Source organism: Camelina sativa, chromosome 14, assembly GCF_000633955.1.
Source record: "Camelina sativa cultivar DH55 chromosome 14, Cs, whole genome shotgun sequence".
Lineage (NCBI taxonomy): Eukaryota > Viridiplantae > Streptophyta > Magnoliopsida > Brassicales > Brassicaceae > Camelina > Camelina sativa.
Window position 1 is genome coordinate 15,555,754 of NC_025698.1, and position 12,499 is coordinate 15,568,252.

Genomic DNA, 12,499 nt, shown 5'->3' on the forward strand with positions numbered 1-12,499 from the left:
CTGACATATGTTCTTCTATTATTCTTATTCTTAAAGATTATTTATCTTTATTTTTTAATATTGACCTAATAAAACAAAACTAAATACAGGCCCACCAAATAAATCGACATCGCTTACAAACGAACTTGTGCTCACCTTCTCACCTTCTCCACCATCGTTCCTATAAACTATCACCTCCGATGTACCTTCTCCATCGAGCCTTTGTTGTTTTGTTTCGGTGTATACGTCACTGGTCTCTGTCCTTCGCTGCAAGCTCTTTGGTCAGCTTTCCCGTGAAGATCTCTTAAATCCCTTCGTAGTCATATTTATTGGATAATTAAATTCGGTCTCATATCTGGTTTCCTTTTATTGAGCAGTAATTCACCATCATTTATGTTCTCTTCCCTCTGGGTTTTTCCAAAAATCTCTTAATCCTTGGGTTTTTTCGGTTTAGTTTTCCTACTTCACCACCAAATTCTAAATCAATTTTGGTTTAATGTCTGGGTCAAGATCCCAAACACCTATTTCAAGTTTTGAACTGTATGTGAAATTAATCCTGTCCAAAATCGTTTTCAAATTGTTTGGATTCAAATTTAAAATTTTAAAAAAGGGGTTAAGATCCGCACCACCAATTAGAATCAGATGAACCATTACTATGACTACATAATTTTTATTACTTATTACAAACTTTAAGATAATTAAAGAATTCCATTGAAGTATATCCTTCATTTTCCTCTTTACGTTTTCTACCCAATTATAACGTAATCAAAATAATACCAAACACCTATGATTTCATGGTCATTAACAATTCACTCCAATCCATGATTACTCTCCCTCAACCATTGCATTAAGTTTTCTTTATGAACTACAACACTGGTATCTAGAATTGTTGTTCGGGTCATTCATATTTGGGAAGTTCGAAACTTTGGAAGAAACAATGTCTTACTAAGTCTTGAATGTCTCTTTCTAGATGAAAATGTATATTATCTCTATTATTTTTGTTTAAATATTATGATTTTTCTGTTTTTTATTTATTTTTATAATGAGAAACTCTTCCAGAACCTACCAATGCACATAGTCTTATACCTTAGTGAAGCTAGCAAAACTGTATTATATAGAAGCCATAAAATGGAATCAGTGGATATTAAAGGCTCAGCTAAAGTCTTCTCAAAATACAAGAAGGTAGATTCTTATAAAAAATTATTACACTTCATATGACATTTGCCTAACAATGTGACATTTGGCACTCTATATTTGTGACACATGTCATTCTCATTAATTTTAAATTTTTAACATTCTTTTTTTTTACTTTATTTTATTTGTATTTTATATGGTGTATAGTTTGTTAAAAAAAATATAATTGTTGTATAGTTTGCTTTTTGAATTTCAACATTGTTATAAAAATATCTTCCTTCCATTTTTTAGTTTTAGCATCTAATATATTTCATAATGAAATCATACATCATAGAACCTATAAAAAAAATACTGATCAACCCAACTAAAAAATATAAACAAATTGAAACCAAATAAAAATAGAAAATGGTTTCATACTTTTAAAGTAAAAACTGAAACCAAATTAACTTATGATAGACTAATTTTAAAATATAGAATATTTTCAAATATATATATACAAATCATATTATATTCAATAATCATATATAATGTATTAAAGACACAACTCAAATTTATATTTAATAGTATTATATAAGTTACAGTTTGACTGTCTTTAAAACATATGTACTAAAATAAAATGATATCATAACATAATTGTTTTATCTCGCCCAAGAAATAATAGAAACAATATTTTCAAAATTAATTTATTTTTAGATATATAAGTTACAATTTATTTTTAGATATACTATTCCAAAANTTGGCACTCTATATTTGTGACACATGTCATTCTCATTAATTTTAAATTTTTAACATTCTTTTTTTTTACTTTATTTTATTTGTATTTTATATGGTGTATAGTTTGTTAAAAAAAATATAATTGTTGTATAGTTTGCTTTTTGAATTTCAACATTGTTATAAAAATATCTTCCTTCCATTTTTTAGTTTTAGCATCTAATATATTTCATAATGAAATCATACATCATAGAACCTATAAAAAAAATACTGATCAACCCAACTAAAAAATATAAACAAATTGAAACCAAATAAAAATAGAAAATGGTTTCATACTTTTAAAGTAAAAACTGAAACCAAATTAACTTATGATAGACTAATTTTAAAATATAGAATATTTTCAAATATATATATACAAATCATATTATATTCAATAATCATATATAATGTATTAAAGACACAACTCAAATTTATATTTAATAGTATTATATAAGTTACAGTTTGACTGTCTTTAAAACATATGTACTAAAATAAAATGATATCATAACATAATTGTTTTATCTCGCCCAAGAAATAATAGAAACAATATTTTCAAAATTAATTTATTTTTAGATATATAAGTTACAATTTATTTTTAGATATACTATTCCAAAAAAACTATAAATAAATTAATTTATCATAATTATTTAACGAACATACAAAAATTAATTAACTTTGCTGTAACTAATTGTCCTATTACTATAAAATGGTTTCATACATTTCAAAGTAAAAACTGAAACCAGATTAATTTATGATAGACTAATTTAATATAAAAGATTTTCTAATATATAAAAACCTCACATTATATTTAATAATCATATATATTGTATTAAATACACAACTCAAATTTGTATTTAATAGTAATTTATAAGTTATATTTTGATTGTGTTTAAATTATATGTACTAAAAAAACATAAAGGTATCATAACATAATTGCTTTATCACCCTATGATATAACAGAAAACAATAATTTCAAAATTTTAATTTATTGTTAATCATACTATATATTTATATTAAAATGATTAGAAGTAGAGACAATATATAGAAAATAAAAAAATATATTAAATTTCACACACTTTTATTTTCATGAATTTTTATCACAACTGGTTAAACTTATAGTGTAAGATATTTGTTTTGTGATATTGTTTTAATAAATTATTTTAAAATTGAATTATCAAATATTTACTTTAATTTCACATTATTTAAATAATTTCAACAATAAATTGTAATCAAAAATATTTAATAATATTTACTTTAACTTTCCTCTTTTTCATGACCCTTCTATGAAACACTATATAACATATATAAATTATAAATTGTAGTTGCACCGTAGTATTATGAAAATTATTTTCGTAAGACATATATTAACAATTACATCTATACATTTCATATATAATTGAATAAAATTTTTATTTTATATTCAAATTAATAATGATATTATAATAATTATTTGTGGAGAATCACTATCCATGAAGATGGAGGCATATCAAAAGGCACTTCAAACGTTTGCACCGAGCCAAATAAAAGTTAATTATACGAGATAAAGTGAGTCGTAAAAAAGCGAGCAATGGTAAAAAGGGTAGATCAATATTTCATATTTTAAATTTATAAAAGTCAAATGTTTATTTAAGAAATCATTTATGAAACAAATTTTTTTTGAGGCAAGTTAATTAAAGAGTGATGGAGAGATAACGTTTATTATGATAATGTTTAGTATGTTTATTATTTGGGGTTTAGGATTTAGGGTTTAAAACAGTGGCGGAGCTAGGATTTTGACTTATGAGGGTCAAAATGTAAAAAACAAAAATTTATAGGCGTCAATATTGATATTGCACAAGGGTCAATTTGAAAATTTTAAGAAAAAATTAGTTGATTTTGAAATTTCATCAAAGTCAATTGATCTAGGTGCTTGGTCATTGGCTCCGCTCACTTTAAAATTTAGTTATTTTGTATATAGATAGGGGTATTATTGAAAATAGATTACAGGAAAGAGAATTTTTTTAAAAATTATTTTTTTGTTAAGTATTATTTTTAGATGATGAAATTAAAATTAATATATAGAACAACATAAAATTATCTATCAAATTAATTATATTTTGTAAAATCTTACAATTATTTTTTAGACTACTTATCAGTTATTTTTTCCAAAATAACAAAAATATACATAAATATAATTTATCTTAATTACTTAACAGACAGATGAAATTAAATTGATATTGTGGTAACTAAAACAATGGTCCTATTATTATAGTAACATATTGTTTAAATATTTTCAATAATACTGTAGTAAGCACAAATATTAGTAATGTGTATTTTCACTTTTCTCTCTATCTCAAAATGACTCTTCTATGAAGCATCATATAACAAATATATAAATATATAAATATATATATATATATATATTAAAATATTATAGTTAAAATTTAATATTATGAAAATTAATTTTCAATACATATATTAACAGTTACATTTACATTTCATATACAATTAAATGGAAACTTTATTCTTTAATTCAAATTAATAATATATATATAACTCACGCATGGCGTGGATTACTTTCTAGTGTTTTTATATTATTGAGTTGAAATATTAATTTAATTAATATAGAAAAGGATATATAAACTGTAACTTCCCAACTTGGAACAATACTCGCTTTTTCGATTTAAGGGCTTGGAGATTTGGAATTGGAACGTTACATTCCGGCACAGATTTTACATTTAACCAATAACTAGGAATTGAAGTATTTTACACACGTTTTTTATGAATCAATTAACTTAATTTCAATTAAAAAGAGATTATGTTAAAAACACCGCCAAACATTTTTAATTAGTGCGTGAGCAGTGATCGCAGATACTATTAAATAAAGAGATAAGCCACGCCGCCTGAAATAAGTCAGAAAATATATATGCATTATAATATACACACCGGTGGTGGCTGTGAGTGACTCCACCGTCGACACTTACACAAACCAAGGAAAAAATTAGGTCGCACTATAGTACACCAGTTAATTAATAAATAAATAACCAAATACTACAAAAAAAATAAGTTTATAGTTTAACCAAAAAAAATAAAGTCAAGCACATGGACTAAAATATGTGTATTGATTATTTGAAAAAAAAAAAAAAGAAGAAGAAATTTGCGATAAAGCATTAAACAAAAACGGAACTGAAGCTTTCACTTTTTTTTTTTGTCTTTAAAAAATCCCAAAACCTTAAAGTTGTACAATTTTTTTTTTAAAATAGAAAAAGCATTTTCCACGTGAGAGAATTAGATAGAAGACGTTGTGTTCTGTCTGTCTGGCAATCTATCCTAAGAATCCGCCGTTATAAAATCCGTGTTCTGTTTCCCACCGTCTCTTCCGTGTCCTCTCTTTCTCTCATCATCACAAAACAAACACAACATATATTATAAATACACTTTATATTATCTATCTCAATCCAAATCAACACAAAATCATCATCTTACTTGCGACATGAAGACGATGCAGCAAACTTGCGACTTGGAACTTCGTCTTTTTCCCACTTCGACTTATGATTCTGATTCTTCTGATGATACCTCGTAAGTCTATCTCTCTATTTTAAATTTGACTTTTTTTGTTAGAAATCTCAGAAAATCAGAGTTTATTAATACATTAATCTGATTAGTTTTACACAATTATTGGATTTGAAGTGTGATAGAATCAAGCATCTCACGAGATCAAGCACAATCAAAGGAAGAATCTCAAAGAATAACAATTTTCTACAATGGAAAAATGTGTGTTTCTTCGGATGTTACTCATCTTCAAGTATGTGTGTATTCATTATATACACATTCATATGATTTTTAATGAAATTATTTGGTGGATTTATAATAACTAATGTTTTATGTAAATGAATGCAGGCTAAATCTATAATATCGATGGCGAACAGAGATATGGAAGAGAAGTCATCCTCAATAAACGGGTCGGATTCGCAAAATAAGTCGACCCGATTTCATCATAATCATTACCAGCTTCCAAATCCAAAGGCGTCAATGAAAAGATCTCTCTTCATAAACGGAAAATTCGAATTCAAGCTTCTTCACCTTATCACCATCAACATTCACGACGATAGTGTTTTTGTTATTTTTTGAGTAATCAATCTAAGTGAAATTATGTTTTTTTGTGTTCTTTTTTACTGATTAGAGAAGTACTCTTAAGTTGACCAAAAAAAAAAAAAAAAGGAGAAGTACTCTTAATAGAAACACATACATAGTATTTGATTCATCTCAAGAGCGATTATGAACCTGATGTACCATTATATATGAACACAATACATTTAATTTCTAAACCGATGTTCTTATCTATTTGTATACAGTGAGCGATAATCCGTCCTATAAACAGATTTATATAATAAAATAGTAAAATAGTATGAACTATGTTTTGTGGTTATGAGTTCATTGTTGGTTAAGTTCTTGACAATACATAGTCAAAAATTATATTAATTTTTTTTTTGACAATACATAGTCAAAAATTATATTAAAAAATTAGTCGAATGTTCTGTTTACAAATTGTATACAACGTATATTGGTCAAAATCAAATGACCGCCTTGTTTGAAATGGGCCGTTTCTATCGATCAAAATAGGTTTGTGTATAAGTAATTGAAAAAACCGCTATAAAACTGGGAATCATGAGTAGTGATTTCTCTCACGTGGCGTGGCGTTGTTTTGTTTGTCAAATTCCCTAATTTTAAATGAGTCAATTTTTAGTGTGTGATTTTCCTCTCTTGTCTCTCATACTCTATATAGCAAAATGTATAACTAATTCAATTTTTTCTGGAATTGAATCCTTTTAGTTTGAAGCTCTCTCTCAAACAATGATGACTATGTTTAAACCTATATGTGAAATATTGATTACAAACATGTAGGTCAGTGACCATTATAAAAAACCCTCTTCTTCTAATGAAGTCCAAACACACCCAACACAACCACTTACTCTTATGCTTGCTCTTGCTCCTATCATTTTGTAAACATGGGTGTTGAAAGGATGAATGTGATGAGGGTGGTGAGAGCAGCTAATGTAGATATATTCCGAAACATCGTCAACCAAATGGTCCAAGAGAAACCATTTGTCCCTGGTCAATGCATGGTCCTTGAGATTGCAAGAGCGACTGCCGTAGCTTTGGGGCTCTCCAGAGATGTCGTGACGTTGGTGCCATTACGTTGCTTTGGGGCTCTCCAGGTCAATGCATGGTGCTTGAAATTGCAAGCGCTGTTGCAGTTGCTTTGAGGCTCTTGAAAGATATCGTGACATTGAAAGTTCAACAATTGCAAGTGTGAGATTAAAGTTTTGGATACCAATTAATCTTGTAGTGTGAGTTAGGATAATTATGGTTCACCAAAAGACAACAATAAATCGTTAGATCATTTGTACAAAATATGTTCTCTGATGCAATATCACAACATGTACATGAATCCTTTTATGGGTGTGACGTGGACATCTGAATGAATGTATTAACTCTTAAGACATGAATGAAATTAAACTAAAAAACTAATGAATGCTTAGTGGTTCTTAAATTATATTTTCTGCCGTTTTCAAATTATATAATCAGAGAATCTTATGTCAAAATCCATATAATTTTCTAAACATGTGAGAAGCAAAAACTTTTAGTGGTTATTCTTTTCATCTTATGTTACTTTAGTTGCATTTGTAAAATTCATTTTTCAACCAAACTAAAATCCAAATTAACAACATTTTAGTCTTAGTCCGATAGAAGTACTTATCATTATGAGAGAATTATGTAAAGAGTCAACATTACTAGACCAAAATTCTAGGAAAACACTTTTTCTTTTATACTAACAAGGTAATTTTAATTTAAAAACCTGAACTCCAAATTCTAAACCTTGACAAATTCTAAAAACTAAATTTTAAAATCTTTTGTTAAGTACTAATCTAGAAATCTTAAAACTTAAAATTGCAATCCTATAATCAAAATCTACTTACTTAAACAGATAACTATTTATTTTTGTAACAACAAAAGAGATCCATGCCCAGAAAATTCGGGTTGTCGTCGTAGGAGAACCAGTATGGACTATGGAGTACTAGAGTTTATAAGGGGAAAAAGAATTTCTGGTGCACGTGCTTTTTTAACTCTGGATAAAAAGATAACATACTGTATTAGTTTGAAAGAAATTGATATCTTAAATATATTTCTTATTACGATTTAGTAATGACTAATGATTTTGTTTCCGTTTATATTCTTGCTTATCCGAATTAATACATATGTATTGTTTGTCTTTTTTTTCTTTTGCTCAAATACATGTATAGTTGTCAATTAGGTTATCGTAATAGGATGAATTTTAATTCTTTACTAAATTATCTAGGTAAAAATGATAAATGTTAGAAGTTTATAGTTTAGAAGAAATTGCTACTGATGAAGTCGAAGAAGATATTGCGGTACCTTTAAAACCAGTTACTAAATAAGCAATTATCACATCTAGACTCTCTATAATTTTTGAATGTGATTGAGAAGACAACAATAAAAAAAAAATTAAAGATGAGTTCCAACAAGAATGCAAATTCAAGAATAGACAAACAGCAATAGAGTTATATTTCACTATATATATATATGTTTTTCTAGTTTATTTGATTATTAATTTATGATATTGATGGAACCATATTTTTATATAGTATTTCCAAAAAAAATAGTATCTTATTATTTTATCGAAATGTGTCATTTTTTACACCGGTCCAACTTGAGACGGAAATTTTTTATTAATTTATAACAAGTATTAATTTAAATAGTATTAATTTATAGAGGTTCTACTGTATAGGATAAAAACCTAACTTATTTATTTTTCCTAAAGTCACACTTAAGCGTGTTTCTTCTTCTTTATTGTTTTTGCAATTCTCTAGCACAATTAACTTCTTTTGGTATCATTATTTTTGGTACTCATGTTATGTTTTTCTAACTAATATTTTATTTTGACTCTACTCTTTTAAAGATGACAGTTGTTACCATTACTTTTTTTTTTATTTGATATGAGTTTTTTTCTTTTTTCTTATTGCCTCTGGCCTCCATGACCCTAGGCACGGCTCTGATAGTTGTAGTTGGAAATTGGGATGGTTAAACACGTGACAGCCATATAATATATGTAGGTGGTACTTTTTCCCCATTCAATACAACTGTAAATAAGAAAGATGGTTTGGTGGCTAACAAGAATTGTTTCAGGTATAAACAAATGAAGTGAATTGTGTTATTTGTGTATGTAAAGAATGTTTATAGAAGAACTATTCCATTGATCATAACAAACTTATACAGTCAAAAGGGAACATATATAGATGACAGATATTTAGATCTCAGCAAGTCGAGAGACAGTAAAACCGAAGCAAACAAAGCCATCTAATTAATCGTAGAACTAGCTAGAAGCTGGAGGAAACCAGTAAGGATGCACAATATGATTCAGTGCACCGTTAGGAGCAGTAAAAGAAGAGACATCTCTGGTGGTGAGATCGTAAATGCCTAAGCCAAAGCCAACAAAATAGATGGAGTTTGGCTTAAGGCCAGGAAAAGAGCTTGCGGGGACGCAAAAAGCCTCGCTCTTTGAAACAAAGATGCACAAATCTCCAATGTCATCAGTGTAACACATGAATCTTCCTTCTATAGTTTCCTCTTCTCTAAACACCATGAAGCGCTGCGTTTCATATGTTATTCTACTCGAATAATTAGCCAAACATCCCTTGGCGTACCTGCATACAAAAACCAACGATCGAGCAAATCAGCAATAATGTATAATTCATATGGTAGTAGCAATAGAGTATAATATACCATTTGACGAGGAAACGTTCATCTCCGGAGGGTGACTCCACAAAGCGTTCTGTCCTACAAGAAGAAGGAAACAGCTCCGAGATCTCCGAGTCATACTTGAACGACTCTGGAAAGTTTCGGAACTGCAACTCATGGAACTCAGGCTGGCCGGCTTTGTCGAAGTGGAGATCGTAGGATAACAAGTGATGGCCTCCAGGACCAGGCAAGTAGAACTTTTGATCTCTCTTGGAATACGTCAGATTCGAGGTTGGAAAGTAGTCATAAGGGGTCTGGAACTTAGTCCAACGCAAGTCACGACGGGGCCTACAGAAACTGATCTGGTCACCCAATGACTTGATGCCAACAACCCAGTCTTCATCGTCATCAGGACAACAGGACATTGCCACGTTCCAGATCACATCAGTTTGGCAAGCGAGCAGAGGGTTAAGAGGAGGCAGAGTCAAGAGTTTGGGGTTTGGTTTGCAATTCCATGGGTTCAAAAAGTCGGTGAGGAGTACACAACGGTCTTGTGTGCCAGAGTGAACTGACCATCCCTGGGAAGCTCCGATCCATTTGGCTGTAATGATTTCTTCTGGAATTGCTTTGTCCGTAAGCTTGAGTAACTCTTGTTTCGCAGGGTCGTACAAATCTACTTCTCCGTTGCTGACGCCTTCCGACGGCGGTCCTGCACGGACACTAAGCGACAAATACGGACCGGTCGTGGAAGATGAAAACGAACGAACGCTCCTCTTGTGAATCTGCCATGTTTAAGCAAAAATAAAAGTAAATCCTCAATTCTCTAAAGTATAGATCTATATCTCAACCCTCCGATCCTTAATTCCTTATCTATGTAATCTAAAGTAGACAAAGGTAGAAAATAAACCATCTAATCTTAAGAAAATAAAAGCAGAATAAAATTAGAAAATTAAACAAAAAGCAAGGAAGATCTTACGTGGGGGGAGAGCTTGGAGAGAAGCCGAAACATTATTGCAAATAACAAACACCAAGAAAGACCAAAATTAAGTTGATGTATTTGTGGAGTCTCTACCATATATCTTCACTTACCTTAAAAGAGAGAGATATATAAGCGTGGGTAGCAAGTTTTATTTCTTTATTTTTTGTGAAACTTTCGTTTTTGGAATCTTGCCAAAGCCAAGGCAGTCGCTGCTAGAACAGAGCAATAATTATGCTTTTCTTATACATGATTTCTATATATATATATTTTTTTCCTTTTTACCCATACGTACTCGGTACTCTTTACCGAGGCCCACTCACAGTTGTTACAAAAGATTGTAACAACTTTGTTGACGGAACAATATACAACAAGTACATAAACCATAAATTCTGACTGAACCATATATTTTTCATACACCAGTTATTATTACATATGGGGTCTAGCTAGTGTTGATTCGAACTGATTATAAACATAACTGTAATGTATAATTAGGACNTGAAAACGAACGAACGCTCCTCTTGTGAATCTGCCATGTTTAAGCAAAAATAAAAGTAAATCCTCAATTCTCTTAAGTATAGATTTATATCTCCGATCCTTAATTAACTCCTTATCTATGTAATCTAAAGTAGACAAAGGTAGAAAATAAACCATCTAATCTTAAGAAAATAAAAGCAGAATAAAATTAGAAAATTAAACAAAAAGCAAGGAAGATCTTACGTGGGGGGAGAGCTTGGAGAGAAGCCGAAACATTATTGCAAATAACAAACACCAAAAAAGACCAAAATTAAGTTGATGTATTTGTGGAGTCTCTACCATATATCTTCACTTACCTTAAAAGAGAGAGATATATAAGCGTGGGTAGCAAGTTTTATTTCTTTATTTTTTGTGAAACTTTCGTTTTTGGAATCTTGCCAAAGCCAAGGCAGTCGCTGCTAGAACAGAGCAATAATTATGCTTTTCTTATACATGATTTCTATATATATATATTTTTTTCCTTTTTACCCATACGTACTCGGTACTCTTTACCGAGGCCCACTCACAGTTGTTACAAAAGATTGTAACAACTTTGTTGACGGAACAATATACAACAAGTACATAAACCATAAATTCTGACTGAACCATATATTTTTCATACACCAGTTATTATTACATATGGGGTCTAGCTAGTGTTGATTCGAACTGATTATAAACATAACTGTAATGTATAATTAGGACTCTATGAGACTCGTTAAATGTATATTGAAGACATGACAATACGAAACATTAAATTCAATGTGGTGAGGACAGTATAAATTTGGGGTGTGGCAGTTACAAAAGAGTTTAAGAAAAAATCCATATGCAATGAAAGTATTCAACCAGTCATAGAAACTGTATTATTTTCTGTCTCGGTCAAAATGGTGTTCTCTGTGCTGTAATAACGTGGATATTAATATCTGTAAGTTGCATTTATTGGAATATATATTAAATCCTGACATGCTTCTGATGAATCTTTGTTTTGGGGTTAAGATAGAAATGTGCAATCAGAATCCAGGGCCATGAAAGAATGTGTGATTTAACTTACTTCTTCAACATATTTCTGATTGTCTCTCCTACTTTCAAGTTCACTATGATCTTAATTGTAGTCTCCGTGTCTTTGCTTCTTTTGATTCAATTTAATTTTAGTGCTTATATGAGCCATGGAGTCATGGACACCTTAAATAAATTCCACTTATATATACAGTATATATAAGTTTAAACTTGATAGGGTTGAGTAATCTCGGCTGGGGCTTCACAAGAGATATCACATTCATGGACATAAAAAGTTGGGGAACAAAAACAGGCTAAAAAAAGGATATGAAATGTAAGACAAGTGACATCAGATATACTACATGTGACACCAAATACCAAATGAAGTCTTCAAATTAAACTGGACAGAAC

At 29.6% G+C, this 12,499-nt stretch overlaps 1 protein-coding gene and 1 pseudogene across 1 annotated transcript; one reads left to right on the forward strand and one right to left on the reverse strand.

Moving 5' to 3' along the window:
- LOC104741613 lies at positions 5,215 to 6,170 on the forward strand (annotated as a pseudogene).
- LOC104741614 lies at positions 9,082 to 10,715 on the reverse strand. The gene is made up of 3 exons (XM_010462500.2): positions 10,580 to 10,715; positions 9,649 to 10,385; positions 9,082 to 9,569 (listed from the first exon to the last, which is right to left on the reverse strand). Exons 1-3 carry the CDS (start codon positions 10,676 to 10,678, stop codon positions 9,239 to 9,241), a joined length of 1,167 nt encoding a protein of 388 aa, XP_010460802.1. The 5' UTR covers positions 10,679 to 10,715; the 3' UTR covers positions 9,082 to 9,238.

Coding starts and splice junctions, on each gene's coding strand:
- LOC104741614 (XM_010462500.2), bottom strand. CDS start 10,678: ATGGTAGAGACTCCACAAATACATCAACTTAATTTTGGTCTTTCTTGG. Junction 10,386..10,579: donor TCTCCAAGCTCTCCCCCCAC/GTAAGATCTTCC, acceptor TAAACATGGCAG/ATTCACAAGAGGAGCGTTCG. Junction 9,570..9,648: donor GAACGTTTCCTCGTCAAATG/GTATATTATACT, acceptor TTTTGTATGCAG/GTACGCCAAGGGATGTTTGG.